Source organism: Phalacrocorax carbo, chromosome 1 (assembly GCF_963921805.1).
Source record: "Phalacrocorax carbo chromosome 1, bPhaCar2.1, whole genome shotgun sequence".
NCBI lineage: Eukaryota > Metazoa > Chordata > Aves > Suliformes > Phalacrocoracidae > Phalacrocorax > Phalacrocorax carbo.
The window spans coordinates 215,984,241-216,006,582 of NC_087513.1; the positions used below are offsets into that span (position 1 = coordinate 215,984,241).

Consider the following 22,342-nt stretch of genomic DNA (forward strand, 5'->3'; position numbering starts at 1 on the left):
GGGGCCCCTGTGCTCGGCCCTGGGGAGGCCCCACCTCAAATGATGGGCTCAGGTTTGGGCCCCTCGGGACAAGAAGGGCCTGGAGGGGCTGGAGCGTGTCCAGAGAAGGGCAGCGGGGCTGGGGCAGGGTCTGGAGCACAAGTGTGCTGGGGGGCGGCTGGGGGAGCTGGGGGGGTTTAGCCTGGAGAAGGGGGGGCTGAGGGGAGCCCTTCTCGCTCTCTGCAGCTGCCTGAGAGGGGCTGGAGTGAGGGGGGGGCTGGTCTCTGCTCCCAAGTCACCAGTGACAGGGCGAGAGGGAACGGCCTCAGGCTGCGTCAGGGGAGGTTTAGGTTGGATGTGAGGGAAAATGCCTTCCCTGCCAGAGCGGTCAGGCCCTGGCACAGGCTGCCCAGAGAGGTGGGGGAGTCCCCGTCCCTGGGGGGGTTCAACCACCGTGTAGCCGTGGGACTTGGGGCCATGGGTTAGGAGGCCTGGGGGTGTTGGGTTGGGGGTTGGACTTGAAGATCTGAGAGGTCTTTTCCAACCTCAATGATTCTGTGGTTCTATGAACATGCAACCCCTGCAGTGCTCAGTGCTGCCCCCCCCTCTGGACCATGGAGCCACCTTCCAGAGGACACGCTACTTAAGAATGTGAAATCTGTTCTGCTGCAGAGTGACAGAGATTTTGGGGGGGTTCATGGGAGTCTGGCGATTTGGAGGATGTAGGATTCTCCCTTCTTGGGGGAACGAGAGAGCAGCACTTATCCCAGCCTGACTGTGATACGGCGAATGAAAGCAAAACTGATGGTGAAAGATTGCAGGCGGTGAGTGATAACACGCAGAGCCTGAAAGGGCCAGAAATCAGCAACGCTTGCTCCGTCTCTGACACGGCACTTCTCCGTGAAGCCACCCATGTGGGAGGATGACAGCCACAGCACATTTTAAGGGACGTGGAGGCAAGTACCGGCGAAGTGACTTGACGAGGCTGCAGCAGGAGCCAGCGCTGGCCTCGACGCCCAGACCCTTCACCCCAGAGCTGCGCCTCAAAAGATTTCAGCCGTGTCGCCTCTCTGTTTGGGCTCGGGGAAGCAAAACTACTTTGCGACGCAGAGAATGAAGATGAAGGCATCAAAGAGGCAGCATCCGCACTTGTAATCCAACACCAGGGCTCCTCGGGGAGGCTTTCTGATCCAGCGCTGGCTGACCTCCATCCTGCGGTTCCGTCTAACGGCCGTTGGCAAGAGGACAGACTCGGTACTAATGGGGCAAAACGCTCTCTGAGGCCCCGTCACCAGCTGAGTCGCGGGGTCCGAGCCCATCCTTCACAATACGTACATCTGATCTTGGTAACTCGCGGTCCGCCAGGCTCAGCGGGGGCCCCACGCCAGCCAGCCGCCGTGGGCAGCAGCGCTTCGGGCTCGGGACCGGCGGCGGGCAGCAGGGCGGGAGCTGCTCGTGAGCAGCCTGGCAGTAGCCTGGCTGTCGCTTTGCCCTGCTCCCGCGGACGATTCTCCACCCCCAGGAACCAGCAAGTGATAAAATGGCTGTTAGTCCACGCACAAGGTTATTTTCTAGGACATTAACCAGAGTCTGCAGAAACAGGCTTTCAAAAGACTCGCGAAGAGTGGAAAGACACCTGACGAGAATGCAAAAGCAGAGCTGCAAACTTCACACCTTTATCTTTTAAAAATAGCTTTAAAGAAAGGGCGAGCTCAAACTGGCGTTAGCCATTTGAGTGGCTATTTGCTTTAGAAAACGAGCAGTTTCAGCAGAAGCATCAGATGACTGCCGTCCAGAAAGCTCTTATTTTCAGTATCTCAGCTATTCACATCTCTAAATAAAACATTCAAGCTGCAATACAGCACAACTGTTTTGCTGGGGCTAATAAATAAATGAAAAGTATTTACCAAGCCTGCTTTTCTGTAGGAATAATACCCCTAACATCCTAGAATTATCTCCATCTACGCCTGGCTAGGACTTCAAATCAATAAATCGTCTCCTCATCCTCGGATTAGCTCAGTCAGATAATTTCGAAAGCAGCGGCAGCAGTTCCCTGCTATTAGTGCTAACAGCTCTGCCAGCTGAATTAACATGAGATCCCCCTTGTTATCCGAGAACAATCGCACTCCGCCAGCGTCCTTGGGTAATAATTTGCACTGACCTCGACAACAATTTGTGGTAGTCTGAGAATCGGCTGCGATGCGGGTTTCCTTTCCAGGAACATTAACCGCCTGGCATTTCAGTCTCCTCGCAGCCAGCGTGGCTCTCCACTGCGAGAGCCGCGATGCGGTAACGTCGGCTGAGGGAAAGCAGCGCTGATTTACGGTGCGGGGAGACCCGGCCTTGCAAAGCCGGCGGCGATCAAACGCCAACTCGTAGGAGACACTTAAGAGACGAGAGCTGGGTTGAAGGAAATCACAACAGTAGGTTTACCGATGCACCTCTCGGTCTGGCCTCCTCTCTCCTCTGCTGCAGTCCCTCAAATGTCACTCTGAGCAAAGAACTCAGCACTCCCTCTTTCGATCTTACAGCCATGCAGCTCCTTGGCTGTGTCCTGCATTGCACTGGGCTTCCACTTCAGATCTGTGCAGGCTTTTCGCCAGGGGGACGCTCAAAACGTGGCGTTTCTGTTCTGCTCAGAAGTCTACCCACGTCAAAAGTACGTATTTATGAAGTTTAATATTTGGAATTAAATTTTTGTTAAAACTCTAGCAAAAAAAACCAAACCACCTGTTTTGGAAAAACTGGAAGCAGATGCAGCGGATCCTGGAAGCTGTGACTCCGACGAGTGTCGCGGCAGAGAGGGAGAAGCCCCCGTCACCGGCAGGGAAGCCCATCCAGGCATCGAGGGCTTCTTGGCTCTGCTGGTCCTTGTCCCTCCGTGTTGTTCATGGGCTTCCAGCTCCACGCGGGCAGCCTGCAGCGCCATGTTCCTCGACTCTGGAAGGAAGGCCTGCCTTCGATGGACGCCCGGGTGTCCCCAGGGGGAGAGCAGCGTGCGCGGGGACCCAGGGCTTTGCGAGCCTCGGATCTGTGGGGAGACCAAACTTTCCAGCAACGCCCACCCGGGTTTGGGGTGCTTCTCTCCCAGGCTTCCACGCAACTGACTGAAGCAGTGAGGTGTTCTGCTGTAGCTACTGCTACGGATTCTTAAAAGGTTTTGCCAAACCAGCATTTCCTAATGAAATCTGCTTAATCGGAAAAATTTTTAATGCTTTTCCCCGTTCGCCTTTTCGTTTCAGAAACAAGACCCTGCCCAGTGCCCACCAGCACAAAGCTGAACCAGCCCCGGCACAGGTTCGCCTCTGCTGAACCAGCTACAACCTAGAGCTCAGACCTCAGGCCAGCTGTCCCTCGCCGTGCTGCCTGCAAGGGGACGCGCAAGACCTGATTTGGCGTATTCGAGTGACACAGACAGATAAAACCTGGCCTGCTGGTACAGAACTTAACCCGTCAAAAGCATTTTGGACACATCCGAGCTGGCAGAGGGGGTTTATCTGCATCAGCGCTCCATCGTACGGGGCCACGGTGTTCTTGGATTAGCACAAGGTGCCCTAAAGCCGGATTTATCACCGAACCACGGCCGCAGAAAGTGTCCTGCCACGTTCACGCCTTCACAAGTGATTATTATCTGGCTTAGTCTCAGCTCCGCTGGCTCAAGCACCCCAAGAGGAGCGCTTGGATCCTTTCACTGAAGGTCTGGGGATGCCCAAGCAGTCCCTGCTTCCCTCTGTCTTTCTTCCAAAGCTCTGCCGAAAAGAGCTTTCCTCCGCGGAGTCCTCCTCTTCTGGCACCCGGACGTGCCGCATGGTCTGTCCTCTCCCACCGTTACTGATGTTCTCAGTAACCACGCACGTCCTTCAGCCACGGGCCCCTCGTCGTCTCTTCCCTTGCTGCCGTACGGAGCCCCCCTTTCGCCTTTTTAAGGAGCAGCGATAATTTCTGTCACCTCAGTCCCAAGAAAAATGTCAGTTCTTCTGTTTTAAAATCAACTCCGCAGCAACGCCTGCAGCAATAAACCGAGGGAGCATAAACAGAAAAACACCCCGTGCAATGCGTGTGTCAAACCTCGCTTCTCAGAAATCAAGATATTCTTACGAATGACAGTCTAGATTTTTAAAAAATCCTGTAACCTTACTTTTAAACGATCAGCCTCTCCCGTCCTGACATGCAAGTTTACTCGGCAAGTTAACCCGAGGTTGTCACTGTTTTCTATCCACACTTGATGCCTGCAGACAGACGCCTTCACTTCCTCGTGCCCCTACGGTAAGCAGGGAGGAGGCCCCAGTCCTAGAGAAATTAATTAGTGTGGTAGTTTGCCCAGGACACAGAGGTGAAGCCGAAATTGGTCCACTCTGCAGGATTCAGCTGAGTAAAGAAGACAAATAGCTGTGCTACGGGATTTCAAAAACGCTGCTGTCAGCATTCCCAGTGCAACTAGACCTGGAAATTCATTCATCTTTCAATAAACAATGGAAAAAGGAGAAGCAATTCAGTAGACAAAGCTACACCAGAGTAAAGCATACCTCACAGCAATTGCTCTTGAATCTGCATTTAAAAAGAAAAATCTAAACCAAAACCCACTCAGTTCAAAAAAATAAAAGGTAAAAATTCAGGAGGAGAATAAAAACAAGTTCAAAATAGACGGGTACTTCGTCTCACAGCTTGATAATGCACAGATTTATCTTTGTAAAGATAAATCTTCAGGTGACGCTGGCGCTGATCTGCGAACAGGACGCAGGGGCACAGAGGATTTGTCCAGGGAGGCCAACGTCAGAGTGGGGAGCAGAATCACAGAATCACAGAATGCCCTGAGCTGGGAGGGACCCACAAGGACCATCAAGCCCAGCTCCTGTCCCTGCACAGGACACCCCAAATTCACACCAGATCTCTGAGGGCCTTGGCCAAGTGCTTCTGGAATATCGCCAGGCTGGTGCCGTGATGCCTCCCTGGGGAGCCTGTGCCAGGGCTCCACCACCCTCGGGGGGAAGAGCCTTCTCCTAATGCCCAGCCTAACCCTCCCCTGGCACATCTCCCTGCCATTCCCTCGGGCCCTGGCGTTGGTCACCAGAGAGCAGAGACCAGCCCTGCCCCTCCTCCTGCCCTCGGGAGGGAGCTGCAGAGCGCCATGAGGCTGCCCTCGGCCTCCTCTGCTCCAGCTGAACAAACCCAGGGACTCCAGCCGCCCCTCGTACGGTTTCCCCTCTAAACCCTTCCCCAGCCCCGTGGCCTCCTCGGGACACTCTCCAGTAGCTTTATACCCTCCATGTCCTGTGGCGCCCAACACTGCCCACAGCACTCGGGGTGAGGCCGCCCCAGCGTGGGGCAGAGCGGGACAATCCCCCCCTCGCCCGGCTGCGATGCAGGGCTCGGTGCCCCCCAGGGCACGGCTGGCCCTCTGGGCTGCCAGGGCACGCTGGTGGCTCGTGTTCAACGTGCCATTGGCCAGAGCCCCCAGGTCCCTCTGGGGAGCTGCTCCCCAGCCCCTCGTGCCCCCGTCTGTCTGTGCAGCCAGGGCTGCCGCGCCTCAGGGGCAAAACCCGGCACTTGAAATGAGTGAGAAATGAGCTCCCAGCTCCTCAATCCAATGTTTTCATGTAAGCGCCTCTTCCCGGATCAGGCCCATTTCACGTTCCTCTCACTCGTGCCGCAGCCACGACCACTTGTGTGTTGATCAAGAACACCACTCCATCAGCCCAACCTCTTCCTTCAAAGCATCTGGTTAGGTTTGCTTCTGCCCTCACCGCACATGCAGAATGCAACATAAAATAGTATATTCTCATGCAGCAAAATTCCATGGGTCAAATTTTAACCGTGTATTTCCGGAGCCCTTCGCAGCTGCGTGACGACGCACAGGCGTATTAGCGATCCAAGGCTGAGCACCAGCCTCAGCAGCAACGCTCTCTCCCGGTGAGTGCTCAGAAGAGGACCCAGAGTCTCCTCCACCTGTGGGTGTCTACACTGCCTGTTCTGCACCCAAGTTTTGGGCTGAAATGATCTATTTAAGTGCAAGAAGAACTGGGGTAACTGGGAAAACCATCCGTGGAGCTCAGCTTGCAGGCTGGCGGTTCAATAGCTTCTGTTTTCACGGCGGAGATGAAGCACTAAGGCGGCAAGCTTAGCCATGTCCCTGTTCTTCGCAGCAAATACTAGATGACTGAGGAGAACACGTAAGACGTCTTCACATGGTTATATTTTTGTTGGGTGAAATGATGTAAGAGAATCCAAAGCCTTCTGCGAAGTCTGTTTAATCCTTGCCCAGGCTGTCAAGTAGCAGGGACAGAAGCAGTGAGTTTCCGCGAGAGGCGACGCCGGCTCAGTAAGAGCTGGATGGAGATCGCCGGGCCCGTTTCCTCCGCCGGGCCCCCTTCAGATACCTGCTGTGAAATTCAGAAGACATCAAAAGAGGGTTTTAAACAAAGCGGCGGAAGATTCGCCGCTTAATACATTCGAGATAGGCCAAGAGGCTGGAACAGTGATTGCGGGGAGCAAACTTGAAATGGGAAGAGGAGGAGGAACGAGACGGGGCTGCAAACTGATCTGGCAGGCACGGCAACACACCCCGCTCACTGGTGGTGCCTGGACTCGGGATCCGAAAGGCTCCACGAGCCGTTTCCAACGTACAAAGCAGCCCGTCTCTACATCACGTGGGGTTTTTTTTCCAAAGCCTTTTTGGGAACAGAAACAAGGCCACGTCAGAACATTGGGTTTCGTGGCCCGTTGAGGAGGTACAATCTGAAGCCCCCGTCCCGCGATGCGAGTCTGCGGCGATCGCGCGGCGCCCAGCCCAACGCGCTGTTCAGCACAGAGCTTCTCTCTGTCGGACCGGCGAGCTCCAGACCCGCCGAAGCAGCGAGCTGGGACCCACAGACAACACAAAGCCCACAGCGCTTGCTTCCTGCAAGGTTTCTGGCCCATTTAAAAGCTCTTCTTTGCAGGGAGTGCACACGGAGGAGTACAGAGGAAGAAGTTTTCAGCCTGGAGAAGAGAAGGGTCAGGGGAGTCTCACCAACACCGAAAGGAGAAGGCCAAGAGGACGGAGCCAGGCTCTCTGCGGGGTGCCCAGTGCCAGGACCAGAGGCACAGGAGGGTCCCTCTGAACACGAGGAAACACTTCTCCGTGTGAGGGTGACCGAGCGCGGGCACAGGTTGCCCAGGGACGTTGCGGAATCTCCATCCCTGGAGATATTCAAAAGCCGTGTGGGCACGATCCTGAGCAACCGGCTGTGGACCAGATGATCTCCAGAGGTCCCTCCCAACCTCAGCCAGTCTGGGATTCTGTGATCCTATTCCAGACGACAATCTCATCAGCTCTCAGAGCAGCACCACGCACTCGGTGATGGCTGTATATGAGAAATAGTTTTAATAATTTATGAAGAGATACTTTTTTTCCACTTAGCCCCTCTCAATTTTATCCCCCGCTGGGTCTGCCGCACGCAATATAAACTAAATCATGGTTCTGCTACAGATAAAAGTATTCCAAGGTGTATTTTTGAGGGGGGGGGTGGGGCTGAATTTTCCCTTGGGACGTAAAGCACATTCCAGCACGTTAAATGACAGCCTGACGACCTGCTGCCCGCCGGTTTTCTTCAGCTCGTGTAGCAAAGCACAGCTGCAGTACGACTGCACCCAGACTCCGCGCACAAACGCTGCTGTGTGGAGACGGCCAGCGACCGCGCTTGTACTTAAGCAAACCCGTGACCGTCGTCCCCTCCTTGCTGCGAACACGGGGGTGGTTATTCACCGCACGTCCGGCGTCTGTTCCAGTTCAACTCCCCTAACCACGGAGATTTCTTACCTTCCCCAGGCCGGCCCCGGTATCACTGCGGTGCTTTTATTTTCTGGATGAAATGACCTGCAATGCAGAGGCTCGCTTGCTACAGCGATCCTTCTCCCAGACCTGTAATCTCCAGTCCCCCTGGGTAATGCCTGGCGTAGGAAACTACTTGGTATAGTAAGCACGTCAGCATTTTCCTAGCTGCGTGTTTTATTGGCTCATTTGCAGCATCCCTGACTTCAGTTCGGTTTTCTTTCCTTTTATCCTTCACTTTCTCCAACCTTGAACTCACTCAGGCGTCTCCGTACCCCCGAGCTCACCGCTCGAAGGGAGCTGGCCAGGCGTGGGACAGAAGGGGGCCGCGTACTTCGTCCCGTCCCTCCCGTCGCTCCGTTCTAGAGCAGCAGATCTGCAAGCGGAGCTGTGGCGAGGCAGGACCCTTTCCGGGGCAGCGGCGTCTCCCCTCCCCAGCTCCCTGGGAGGCTCAATCCAAGGCAGGGCCGGTTAAGGTAGATTTCCTGCTCCTCCTGCCTCGGCCGTGCCGAGAGTTGCAGGTTATCAGTTATAGGGACTTGCTGGAAGAGGAGGAAGGAAAAACGTGCAAGCTGCAGAGTAGCCAGTCCTCCATGTTACACGCAGAGAAGCAGAAGATCCTTTATTTGGAGAACAGGGTGCAGGTTTTGATTTTTAATTACTACTAACAGTGAGAGATACTTGTGCTATACGGGAAAGGGAACTCACCCACGTGCCTGGGCTTAATATTCCCATGAAACAAACAAAAGGAAACCCCGGCACAATTAATCTGTGGTCAGGTACATCACATCCTTTACCCCCACGGCTTCTGTCGAGCCTCGGTCTCGTTCTCCTTTGTGAAAATCCGGGAGCCGGAGCCATCAGAGGAAACCCCGGCTCTAACGGAGACGACGACGGTCCTGCTGCCGCCTTCCCGAGACCAACGCCTCAACCTTCGCACTGGGCGAGTTCCACATGCCGCCGCTCTGACTATCCCGAGCACAATATAGAACTGCAGAGCCTCTATTTTCTTTACTCGGCCCCTTTTCTTTTTGCCACTGAACGGCCGCCGCGTGCCGTTCAAACCGCAGCCGCCTCCCAGCCGCAGGCAAACGGCGGCAACGGGGGCCGGCCGCTCCGCTGGGAGAGCACTGCGGGGCGAAAAGGTTCTCATGGAAATAAGTTATGCCCGTGTTCAAGGCAGGAATGACGCAATCGCCGCACACCTGCTGAACGGGCACTCGCCGCTGGGCTGGTTTTGCCACCGCAAAGCTTTTAAGGAGGGGAAGGAGAAAAAGTAGAGGCACGAAGGCGGCTGGTTAAAAAAACGGAAGACATTAAAGGATTGGTGGATTTGAGGCTTAACATCATCTAAAGCGATGCTGACGGTGAAAAGAATCACGAGCAAAGAGGTCTGTGTGTGATGTGGCAAGAAAATGGGAGATGCAACGAGCAGGGAGCCAAAAGAGAAGGACGAAGTGGGCAAAGCGGCAAACCAGGACAATAATTTTTGGACGAGCACCGTGAATGCGTATCAAAAGCAGGGGAAAATGGGATTTCTCAAAGGAGGAGGCTGCAGGAGCTCAGGGGAAAAAGGACGAAAGCCTGTGTAAGAGTTCTGTGTGAACGGCAGAAATGAAAGAGGAAAGAGCCGATGCAACGCCGCGGCAGCGCCCCGCGAGCTGGGTTCAAACGGGGTAAAATGCAGTCCCGGCTCCAAACAGCTGAAGGCAAAAATGGGGAGGAAATCAGCGGCGGCGCGCAGGTACCGCAGCCCACGCAGAAGGCGCTCACCTCTGAGAACCGGTATTAGCCGAGCGAGGAGCTGGTCGCCGGCGGGCGGCTTCCGAGTGCCGGCAAGGAAATACGGCAGGGAAAGCCGGAGCTGAAAGGGATCCTAAAACTAGAGGGGCTTGGGATGCGGTGGAAATACCCTGTGTGCAATTAGGCAAATCAGCCCTATTAAAGGACAATCATGCTGAAGAGTTATTATCAATCACTCTCTCCCTCCCTTTCTTTGTGTAATTATCCTAACTGCATAAAGGCCTTTAGGCTCTCCAGTTTTGCTGTAATTTTGCTCCTCATATAAATACCACCTAAACCCAATATTTAAAGATTGCTTGAAATATGTACATAAGTGTTTTCCTAACGAGTCCTGGCCAGGCTGGAGAGCTGGGCCCAGGGGAACCTCGGGGAATTCAGCAAGAGCCAGTGCAGGGTCCTGCCCCTGGGGAGGAACAGCCCCCCGCACCAGCACAGGCTGGGGGGGACCTGCTGGAGAGCGGCTCTGCTGAGAGGCCCTGGGGGTGCTGGGGGGCAGCGAGGTGACCCTGAGCCAGCACCGGGCCCTCGGGGCCAAGGGGGCCAGCGGTGTCCTGGGGGGCATGGAAAGGCGTGTGGCCAGCAGGGAGAGGGAGGTTCTCCTCCCGCTCTGCTCTGCCCCAGTGAGGCCACACCTGCAGGGCTGCGGCCAGTTCTGGGCCCCCCAGTTCAAGAAGGGCAGGGAGCTGCTGGAGCAAGGCCAGCGCAGAGCTGCCAAGGGGATCAGGGGCTGGAGCATCTCCCTTGGGAGGAAAGGCTGAGAGACCTGGGCTTGTTCAGCCTGGAGGAGAGAAGGCTGAGGGGGGTCTCATCAATGCTTATCAATATCTGAAGGGTGGGTGTCAGGAGGATGGGGCCGGGCTCTTTTCAGCGGTGCCCAACGCCAGGCCAAGGGGCCACGGGCACAAGCTGGAACACGGGAAGTTCCCCCTGAACATGAGGAGAAACCCCTTTGCTGTGGGGGTGCCAGAGCAGGGGCACAGGCTGCCCAGAGAGGCTGTGGGGTCCCTTCCCTGGAGACATTCACCCCCCGCCTGGACGCGGCCCTGTGCCCCTGCTCTGGGGGTGCCTGCTCCAGCAGGGGTGGGACGGGGTGAGCTCCAGAGGGCCCTTCCAGCCCCCACCGGTCTGGGACTCTGTGAGCAGCAGATTCAAATTTCATCTGAAAGCACAAACCATAAAGATAATACCGAAGAAAATTTACGTTTTCATGCCCAAATGCCAGGTTCTCCTCCCAGATCTTCTGACGACGCTTTGCGGCAGGATGAGCGGTGTTTGTACCGAGGCAACGTCGTGGATTTAGTTCCACTTTTTTATTATTCAACTTTTTATACATAATAAATACAAACTTTTTACAGCCAATATAAAGAAAGCATTTGCACCTATGCTTTCAGTGTACTGACGCTGTACACGATGATAAGTCGAATACATGCCCTGTATGAAGAAATCATAGTTAAAAAGGAGGCATATTTTTACAACTTTTCTTCTTTTTTTTCTTTTTTTTTTTAAATAAAATTAGCAGCTCTTACAGAAAATATTTTAAAATACAACTAAAGAGACTTTAAATAACACTTTCTGAATTTTGAAAGTCCAGGTGTGAAGGACACAGAAAAACTGGCCAAAGAAATCAAACATGAACGTTATGGCAATACTTGCTTTTCTTCTGCGTTGTGAAGCTTTCAAAATTTTTGCAAACAGTTAAATCTTTTTTTTAAAAACTTTTTTTTTTTCTTTAAACTTAAGAACAAGTTTGATAAACACATAAAAAAGACCTCAAACAGATCAACAGGACAAGAGGTGCAAAAGAATGAAAAATATGGAAAGGACTTCATTGGACAGTCACCGATTTCATAACTGATCCATGAATTGTTTTCTTCAAACAGCTCCGCTCTTGGTTACAGATCCCTCTGGGAAGGAGATTGGCAAACACGAATGCCTCGGAGACCCGGCCTGGGTTGGGATTTACAAGTATGTGCAAAGTTTGTGATAAAATCTGGTTAGATGATTGAATTTTTTTTTTTTTTTTTTTTTTTTGTAAATGCAGCCTCAAAAAATAGCCCTTGTTAGTAAACTAAAGGTAGAAAACTTACTGGCTTAGGAAAAAAAATATGACGGCGTAAGAGCGCATTCAGCAGAACCCATATATCAGCTCAAAAACCCCAACCTTGGGATGCCTTTTAACTGACGCTTTGATCCGATGGAGATCGCTGAAAGTAATTTAGTACGTACACAAAGAAAAAAACTGTTTTCAGCCGGTTTTCCCTCCGCGTTAAACCTCAGAACATCCTCTGCCCTCTTCTTTCAAACAAGAAGCTTCCTTCCCAGAGATCTCCGATCGAAAATCGGTTTTGAAATTCTTTCACTCTCCGTTTCTCGCCTAAGAGTAACGCGGGGCCGCAGCCTCGGCCACAAAGGCGGTCCGACGGCTCCGCGGAAACCGGAGCTTCTCCCGCCTCTCTGGCTTAGGCTGGGGATCGGGCTTCGCGTGGGAGAACGCTACGGGACCATCCAATGCAAAAACTAAATAACGCCTGTAAATACTCTAAATGTAACTTCTAGCTCTAGCCGGATGTTTTGATGACAAAGATACACTGCTAATGTTGGATAATAAAGTACACGGCAATAACTGGGGTAAGAGTCACCCAAATACTTGGAAAAAAAAACCCAAAAGAACAAAAAAAATAAACCAAAACCCCCAAAATCTGCTAAGAAAAAAAATGAAGCAGAATTTCCAGATCTAGACAAAATCTCACTTACTTTTCTACCAGTTGGTTTATGCTATGGAACAAGATGTTGCTACTAATTCAGCACCTCCGTATTAGATACTCTATTACTAAATGTACTGCATAAATATTAATACAAAGAACATTTAGTTCTGTTTAACTGTTAATTATTGAAGAGGTGTGCATTAATGGAGTTAACGCCATATGATCTGCCTCAGTTTTCCTTATCTGTAAGGTTATTTTCCCGTTTCTTCCTTTCTGCGAGGGGACTAAAGAGGAGCCAGCCTCTCCTTATACTTCTTTTTCGGTTCCCTTTTTCATTCCACAAGATCTGATTAATACCTAATCAGACAAGTAACGCTACTTGAAGAATTGACAATCTTTAACACATTCCTATGGCAACAGTAATATACTGTACTAATGCACGTGATCGAAGAACGCTATGACTAAGTTGCATGAATGAGGCTCTTTCCTCGGCCTCCGTATAAAAATCGACCGTCTTCAGCCGAGAGAGAAACCTGCTCCGAGGCAATGCTCTGCTCGCTGCCTGGCCCGGCTTGGTTTGTGCTAAGAGAGGAAAAACGATGTATATAAATCAAAACAAAGAAAAAGGCACAAAATATTCATGACTGTGGGAAGGAATCCGCCATGTCGCTGCCACATAAAATCCTCCCTATCTCTTGCTCTATTAAAAGTCTTCATCATGCAAAGGTGCCTAAAAACGAGATCGACCAAATACCGCGTTTGGTCTTGATTGTAGCACTACTACTTAACTAGTCCGATCGTTACACCAGAGTGATTTCCACGTCCTCTATCTTCTCTGTTGTCCGGCGATGATGCTGCGTAGGGGGCGGCGGAGCTGCTCGCACCTGAAACAGCCAGAACCAGCCTGTAACTATCAGAAACCCATCAACATTTCAGAGCTTTTATGGACTAAAACTGCCGCTTTGGGCTTATTCCTCCAAAGGACGCAAATGCACAGATGGTACGTTAAGATCAACAGAACTACAGCGAGTTACACGCTGAATTCAGGTCCTGCGGCCTCCAATTGGGCCATCAAGGCTCTTCCTTATAAACCGTCACCACTCTCGGGCGATTTTTCTCCAGGATGACCAGCAATCGTGACAGCGTGACCGCACCGAGGGAAAGAACCGACCTGCCCTGCCTGTACCCACAGCTAAGCCGGTACGTGAACCTGGGATGGGCTTTGGGCCTTACACAATCTGATCCCGTGCCTGGGAACTTCAGGAATGCCTTGTTGTATCTAAGCCTTTTACTCATATTTAATCAACCACTGGCCTGAACAAGAGACACCTGAAATCTGATGCTATTTTTACACTCTGCCACATCAATAAAGTTGTTATTGCTCCCTCCGGAGATTACCTTAAGTGCTAACAGCATTTCATGTGGGGTTTTTATCACAGGATTTCAGAAGACACCAGAGTGACTCGCTACGGGAAACACGAATTGTGGAGCAATACCAGAACAAACGTCACGGTATTTTCAAACCAGGCATATTTAAAATGCAATTCTAAGGGAAATCCTTTTAATGGAGGCATGACACTGTGGTAATATCCTGAACAGTCAGGCAGTTGCAAGAAACTCATGAAGTAAATATCAATCTACAAACGGAAAAGCTGAATCAGTGTCTTTTTACAGGGGAATAAGGTGACGTGAAACTCCTCTGTTTGATACTTGAGGACGTAGAGATGCAGCTCTACGCCTTGTGTATGTCCATGAATAAGGGCAACTCACCGGCTACTGGCACATTCAGACATAATTTATGAATATCCATAAAAGTTCTTTTTCTGCAACCTCATTCACGGAGAATGCCAGAAAAACACAAATGTTACGCCCTAATATGATTTGGTTTAGGACACTGAAACCTCCAAAACTTGGTTTCAGAGTTAATCCTAGGAGGTGGATTTTGCAAGTTCTAAATATTAAAGTCTTCCTTTCCTTTTCTGGCAAAATCTCTCTTTCTAGGCAGCAGGGACATGACAAATGTACAGATCTGATTATCAAGAATTTTTAGTCCGAACCCCTCAAATCAAAGGGGTTTGGAAAGAAATTTAACCCTAGACGCCATCGAGTCCCGAGGACCGCAGATGACGCCAGCCTGCCGGCGAGCAGGTTTCTCTGCCGGCACGCTGGAGAAGCAGCAGTTGCCCAAATCCTGACTAAACCGTTCTGGCATTTATTCGCCACCTCTTTTTTAGTTGTGTTGAGGAGTTATTACATGCGGCAAGAACAGAAATAACATCCCAACGCCCGAAAAGGCAGTGTGAGTTTATCGACTAACATCTGGTTTACTATCGTTCCTCGGAGGTTAGATTTCCTGGTCCCTAGGCCTCACGGAGACGTGCGGGTATCACCTACGAAGGCAGATAGGAGGGCAGCTTTGTTTGGTTCTAGTGTTCACTTAATCTCAAACACCTCTCACGTTCCATAGCTGTTTGACACGTCTCCAGCGTCATCACGGGGGAGCGACCAGGCCTCTCCTCGCAGTTTTCTTCTGAGATACCGCGGTTTTATACAGCGTCACTGCGTTTGCAGAACATGGAGAGCCAAATCGTTGTATCACCCCCCTGCTACGAACGGACCTACCCCGACTGACCTAGACCTGGCCTTAAAACTTTGCGGCGGCAATAAAAACACCGCTGTTTGTTTTTAACTTACAGGTCGCAGTTTGCCATACGAGGTTTCGGGAGGAATTCGCGGAGGCTGTGAGAATCCAGGGGACTCTGAACCGAAGCTGTTTTCTGAAAGAGTAAGCAACAAGCCATCACAAACAAGCCACTCGCTACTGCCGAATTAACTTTACGCTGTGAAAAAGCCTTCCCCCGCCGCCCCCCCCCACCTCCAAAATGAGAATAATCTAAATTAAGCATTTAGCTGAAACGTTTCCTTAAATTTCTTACCGTTAGTTGATGGTGATCTGGGGAAATACTGAGAACCTCTTTTATCCGGGCTGTGGTAGGGACTAGCGGGAGGCTGGTCGTACAGCGGCAGCGGTGGAAGGGCATTATTAGGCTTGGGAGTCGGGGATACCTGTGTTAGAAAGAGAGAGGGGCTGCAGAAAGCCTCACTTCTTGATGGTTTTCACGGACACACCGCGGCACAGTAAGTTCTCTGACACATCAGTACGCTACGAACCTTCGTCTGGAAAAAAACTATCCGCCAAAAGTGCTGTCGGGTACGTTTGGGAAGGAAAGCCAAGATATCCAACAGTGATTATATATATTTTTTAAATCATAGGTTGCCACCGAGCAGAAATTTTCACCCTCTCCCAGATAATTTCGACAGACTTTTTGAAGGTTATTCAAAAAAAGTCGTTTGGCCAAGCACGCCTCTCCACAGGCACTCACCCAAAGCGTTAGGGTAACGAGCTTTATCCCAGCTCAGCTGCATAAACCTCACTTAAATGTTAAGTTTTTGGGGTCTTCTCAAATCAAAGAATAAAAATACTGGAGAAATTTCTTTGTAGGGAACATGGAAGTCCAGTTTCTAGCCCCAGTTACACACGGGAATGTGTCTGATTTTCTAGTACGACACAAGGATTACAGAACCGTACCGAAATGAGGAGTTTTGCAAAAATGACCGTGATATGATATTCGGCAGTGCTCTGCCCTTCAAAAATTGAGAGGCTACGGAATAATTTAAGTACAAAAACATAAATTAGGGCCGAGAGAGCCTGTAATTCTCTTTTTGCCAGGTTCTGTTGATGTCTCAGTCTATGCCACAAATTAATTACAGGAAGTAGACTGAATTTTCTCCTTTGGTTCATTTCTTTTCTACCCAAGTACTCTCTTTTATTCACAAATCTGTTACAATTGCCAAAATATATCAGTTGATAATTATTAGGCTAGAAGCTAAAATTATTAGGCAAGTAACTAAAAGGTTTTTTTCTTCTCGGATTGGTTCTGAGAGGTTTTTTCCCCAAAGAAGCAGCAGATCTTTCCAGCCTTCCAAAGTCGCCCCAACAAACTCATATCATACGTGCAAGGTAGCACCGCAACTCTCTGCGTACCTGAATATCTCCAATCCACTGAGTCTCTCCATTTTCTGAGGCCGTAAGCTCTTCAACTAATACTGATGGGAACACCCCAACGCGGCCGTTGAATTCTCCTTCCCAAAAGCCATCATCATCTTGATTTTCCTTGTTCAAGATGCGGATGATGGCTCCTTCCGGGAAGGACAGCTCGTCGTCCGTCTGGCCCTCGTAATCATAAAGTGCTTTTACAAAACAGACTGAAGAATGGAAAAGGGGGAAAATAAAGTATAATTGGCATCGGCTTGAAAGTACTATCCATACTTTTACGGCTGGACTCGATGATCTTAAAGGTCTTTTGCAACCTAAATGATTCCCGCCCTGCCCCGCGCTGGGGCGGCCTCACCCCGAGTGCTGTGGGCAGCGTTGGGCGCCGCAGGACATGGAGGGCATAAAGCTACTGGAGAGTGTCCCGAGGAGGCCACGGGGCTGGGGAAGGGTTTAGAGGGGAAACGGTACGAGGAGCGGCTGGAGTCCCTGGGTTTGTTCAGCTGGAGCAGAGGAGGCCGAGGGCAGCCTCATGGCGCTCTGCAGCTCCCTCCCGAGGGGAGGAGGGGGGCAGGGCTGGTCTCTGCTCTCTGGTGACCAACGCCAGGGCCCGAGGGAATGGCAGGGAGATGTGCCAGGGGAGGGTTAGGCTGGGCATTAGGAGAAGGTCCTTCCCCCAGAGGGTGGTGGAGCCCTGGCACAGGCTCCCCAGGGAGGCATCACGGCACCAGCCTGGCGATATTCCAGAAGCCCTTGGCCAAGGCCCTCAGAGCCACGGTGTGAATTTGGGGTGTCCTGTGCAGGGACGGGAGCTGGGCTCGATGGTCCTTGTGGGTCCCTCCCAGCTCAGGGCATTCTGTGATTCTGTAATTGTTGAGTCAAATTATTTTAGTTTTCCTTAATTTTAGTTAATCTCAACTCCATGAGAGAGCCGGTTAAATTGTGCAGATTGGATATGAGATACATAATTACTGAGAAAGCTGTACTTAGAGACAGGTCACATACGAGAGCTTCTCACGTGCGACATCCAAACCCCATATGCAGAACGCTTTTGAGGACAAGCCTAATATACTCCTTTACTTATTTATCGGTATTTACCACTGGAGTCTCCATTCAGGCTGCCTGAGACTAAGTCGGCCTCTGTGGAGTTATTTGAGGTGTGTGATCGACTGTCCAGCGCTGCGAGGGACTGCAGCATACTCAGCAGGCTGCTGGATGTCGGGAACTGCAGGTACTTCTCTGGCACGTAACCCACCTGACCCGCTTTGTTCCGTGCCTGTCAGCGAACGACAGAAAAGACGCTCTGAAAAGAATCCAAATACTTTCTCCCGTCCCAAGTTCTCATTCTGAAAGTAATAGTGAAAAGAAAATAATCTCAGAAGAATCGTACCTTTACCCAGTCTTCCATATCTCCATCTTCAATAACCTCCAGCACCTCATGCTCCTCGATGGTCAACTCATCTGGCTGAGAAGCCTGAAGTATACGATGGGAAGATTAGAAAATACAAGTGGTTTTGGGTACACGGGACGGGTAGTTTGAAGAACGTTCTCATCCAGACTTGTTATTAAAACTTATGCTTTCTTAAAAACTGAAAATCTAACAACATTAGCATACTTTAAAATGTATTAATAAGGGTTCTTCTGTTTGCCTAGTGGCATCGCAAACCCCTTTTCACTCAAGAGGACGGACGGAAGCACCCTGAACACCACCCAGGGCGTCGAACCCCGTTTACTTTTGAAACCCTAATTACCCCGTACTCGAAGGCTGCCGCTGGCGTCGGCTGCCGCAGCGGTGTGATTTACAGCTGACCTCGCAGCGCCAGCAGTAGTAAATAGCATGAATGCAGTGTGTCAGCAAAGCTTTAACTCATGAATGGTGGTTTCACTATTGCTAGTACAAAGAGGGGCTTTGTCGTACCGCATACAAGCACGCCTGACGCTGAGGAAGCGTTGCCAGTACGGCCACACGGGCTCAGCAACAGAAATTACGACATCTTCGAATGGCAACTGGCCTCCTCGAAGCCAGAGAGGGACGTCTCTGCATGCGCCCGTTCACGCGTAAATACTCCGCTCAACTGCAGCATCGACGCGCTTCACAGCGCCACGAATTTTATGCTGCTCATTTTCACAACTTGGTGTTAAATATATTTCATGTGCACCGTAACTGAGCCAAGTGCTGCCATTCTACCTGGAGCTCCCTCAGAACAGTTACATCTATTGTTTGTTTGTTGCATAATTTATTTTTCTAATTTAAAAAAATAAAAAATAAAAAAATCACAAACCTTATATGAATAAACAACTTTGCAGGTGAGAGGATAATTTCTCAGAGTACCAGAAGGACTAGAACTACTGTCATCAAAAACATCCATGCTGTCTTCAAACTCTTCACCTTCTTCCTTTTCTGTATCAGCATTAACCTATTAAAACAAATTATATTTGGCGTTTTATCATCAAATGGTACTAAATGAAGAAATAATAGTAAAAATTAATTGATCAATATTCCTCAGCGTGTTTTTTTTACTGCTTACGATTATTGAAACTGGACAAAACCCCAATGACTACATAATATTCAACAACCACTCAATGACTCCGTGCTATTCAACGCAGGTTTCTCAAGTAACATCAGGAAAGCAGTTGTCGAACACAGCAAATACAAGGAGGCGAAAGAGTAAGAGCTGTCACCAGATGACAGCTTGGCGTAACTCAGCTGTGTTTCTTCATTCAAGCACAGGCCCGCGGACTTCAGAAAGGACCGCAGATTTGGGAAGCTCCAAACTGCTGGACAGCCATCGCGTTTATATAAGCTGTGAAACGGTGGCTAATGTCCTTTGGAGATGCCATTTCACAGGCATAGCAAATAGTTTAATGGAAAAAAAGAGTCACTCACTGAGAATTTATGCTATTAAAAGATTAATATACCTGCGACCACGAGTTATAAAACGAAACCGCAGTCGGAATACTTAAACTTGAATAAAAATTTTCTAAAACACCAGCCTTCCAGCTGCCGTATTCTGCACAATAGATTTGCTGCAGTTTATGAACAAAAAAAGAAGTCCTTAGAGAAAGAACGATGATTAACAACCCGCTATAAAAGTTTAAATAAAAGCTGAAGTCAATACCCTGGAAAAATACAAGTTTCTATAAATGTCGTTTGGGCAACGTTGACATGAGCTGTGCTTTGGCCTCGTGCCTGGCTTAAATTTTGAATAAACACTTTATCTCATGTGAAAATAGGCAAGTCCTTTAATCAAAGGCAACACTGTTATGCATTTGCCATCTTCCCTTCATTTATTGCTTTTAATTTAGGAGTGAATTTGGTATTCCTCGTGAAACCTAAAAGCCTGAAAGATCAACAGAAAGTTAGGCTGAGACCAAAAAGGCACTCTGCAGGCTCCCTGAAGCTGCCCTCTCCGTCCCTCTGCTCTGTCTTTGCTCTTCTAGACCTGGGGTAGAAGAGCACAAAGCTTCATCGTCTTCTGACTTACATTAATGCTTATGTTGTGATTTCTAGACTACGTCCTTGCAAGTCAGCTTCTTTTTCCCCACTCATTTTCATTCAAGTGCAGTTCGCATCCGTCGCTACTTAAATGCGGATGTTGCGGTAACAACAAAAACCCGCTATCCTGCCTAGCTAATGCTTTGCTATATTAACAGCCAACTATAAATTATGGCAAATTTAAGGTTTCCCCCTCTAGTTTTAACCACCTTTTGCTGTGCATGGTCTATGTCCCAGCAGCCAAAGCTGATGTTCAGCTGACAGCCGCATGAAACATGGTGGAAATGAGTGTATCATGTCTAGGAAGACTTGTTCGTAAAACATCTGGCCCTCGTTTTCTGCACGAGGAGGGAAAAATCCATCTTAATTTTCAGTGTGTGGGTTGCTCAAACTCCTTGAATAGAATCATTTGCAAAGTAGGCACACGGAGGGAAACCACCATTAGCGATACTGAAAACGGAGCAGTTTGTTTCACAAAGTTCATCTTTCTACTGAGTCCGGCAATGAACGACAGCACCAGCAAAGAATGGATACAGCAGCCATGCTTACCCTGCAGGTCTGTAACAGAGAGCAGAGGTAAGAAAAAATGCAGGTAAGAAGGTGACAAGAGCGGGGAAGTAGGCACTCCAGAAGGCAGAGCTGCTCTGCAGGGAGATCTGGATCGGCTGGAGGGGTGGGCCAGCAAGAACCTTATGAAGTTCAACAAGGACAAGTGTAAGATCATGCACCTGGGAAAACATAATCCAGGAGTGTAGCACAGACTGGGACCCACCTGGCTGGGGAGCAGCTCTGTGGGAAGGGACCTGGGGGTCCTGGTGGGGGGAAGCTCAACATGAGCCAACAGTGGCTGCTGCGGCCAAGCAGGCCAACAGGGTGCTGGGTTGCATCAACAAGGGCATCGCCAGCAGAGAGAAAGAAGTCACCATCCCGCTCTACTCAGTGCTGGCCAGGCCACACCTGGAGCGCTGTGTGCAGTTCTGGTCCCCGCTGTACAAAAAGGATGTGGCCAGGCTGGAAGGGGTCCAGAGAAGGGCCACCAGGATGATCCAAGGACTGGGAAGCTGCCGTACTAGGATGGGCTGGGAGAGCTGGGTTTGTTCAGCCTTGAGAAAATGAGGCTCAGAGGGGATCTCATCCCCACGTACCAGTACTTAAGGGGCAGCTACAAAGAAGATGGAGACTCCCTTTTTACACAGAGTCCCATGGACAGGGCAAGGGGGATGGACACAAGTTGCCCTTGGGGAGATTCCGATTGGACACCAGAGGGAGATTTTTCACAGTGAGGACAGTCACCACTGGAATAATCTCCCCAGGGAAGGGGTTGCCTCGGCCACGTTGGACACCTTCAAGAGTCGCCTGGACAGGGTGCTGGGCCGTCTTGTCTAGGCTGTGCTCTTCCTAGAAAGGTTGGACTGGATGATCCCTGAGGTCCCTTCCAGCCTGGCATTCTGGGATTCTGTGAAGATAGCTCGAGTATACATGTGAAAAAGGTATGCAAGTATAGATCTTGTTTTGTGTAGGATACTACGAAAAAAGAGATTCGATATAAAAAAATATATATCAAAAGCCCTTTTTTATCTATTCTCAGAAGCGCAGAGACCCTGGCAACAACAGACAACGCCAGTCCGGTCTGGCTGTGAGACCTGCAGGAGCTGAGCACGGCTGCCATTGCCTGCCAGCTCGCTAACGGAGCCGCCTGCCGGAGCGCCCGAAGGTATCGGTCACGGGAACTCTGCAGTCCATGTATGTAGGGACTGGAACCACAGCTTGTTTCGCACAGGTTGCTGCTGTCGGATGACGATCAGGCTTGAATATGACCCAGTAACCTCAGAGATGAAAGACGCTGTAACCTTTTACAGTCAGAAGATGCTGTATCTCTCTAAAGTTCAAAGCATCCATTTTCACGGGCACGGTAAACGTACCAACTGCAAACTTGATTTCTAACTCTGCAATTGTGCACTTCTGCTGTACAAATGTTTCTTACAGCTGTGCTGCTTCCAGTCCCAGCGACTAGAAAACAAAACACAACCCATAAAGATGTTACTCTCTCTTCCTTTTCTGAATAAATTACACTCTATTTAGAATATAGTTGTGGCAGGGAGCACAAAGGTTTTCCAACGACGTTAACAGGTAACAGTAACATTGCATACGTTTTCCAGATGACATTAAAATTCAAAATGACAACTTTCTGAGGTGTGTACACTGGGGGAAAAAATGGATTCCCTCCAAAGATGGGAAAGATGTGGCCGGAAAGTGCCCGGTGGAGAAGGCCCTGGGGGTGCTGGCTGACAGCCGGCTGGGCATGAGCCAGCAGTGCCCAGGTGGCCAAGGAGGCCACCAGCCCCCGGGCTTGTGTCAGCACTGGTGTGGCCAGCAGGAGCCGGGCAGGGATGGGGCCCCTGTGCTCGGCACTGGGGAGGCCCCACCTCGAATGCTGGGCTCAGGTTTGGGCCCCTCGGGACAAGAAGGGCCTGGAGGGGCTGGAGCGTGTCCAG

General features: G+C 50.3%; 1 protein-coding gene across 2 annotated transcripts in view; it reads right to left on the reverse strand.

Annotated features, from left to right (window-relative positions):
• Positions 1-10,887: 10,887 nt before the first annotated feature.
• The window catches only part of FCHSD2 (FCH and double SH3 domains 2), a 167,480-nt gene continuing 156,025 nt past the window's right edge, over positions 10,888-22,342 (reverse strand). For both annotated transcript variants that reach the window (XM_064441555.1, XM_064441554.1), the window contains 7 exons: positions 18,634-18,768; positions 17,742-17,825; positions 17,450-17,627; positions 16,343-16,563; positions 15,234-15,363; positions 14,992-15,074; positions 10,888-13,181 (listed from right to left, as the gene is read on the reverse strand). In XM_064441555.1, the coding sequence (XP_064297625.1) occupies positions 13,098-13,181; positions 14,992-15,074; positions 15,234-15,363; positions 16,343-16,563; positions 17,450-17,627; positions 17,742-17,825; positions 18,634-18,768 (915 nt within the window). In that variant the 3' untranslated portion in view covers positions 10,888-13,097. The remainder of the gene's footprint in view (positions 13,182-14,991; positions 15,075-15,233; positions 15,364-16,342; positions 16,564-17,449; positions 17,628-17,741; positions 17,826-18,633; positions 18,769-22,342) is intronic.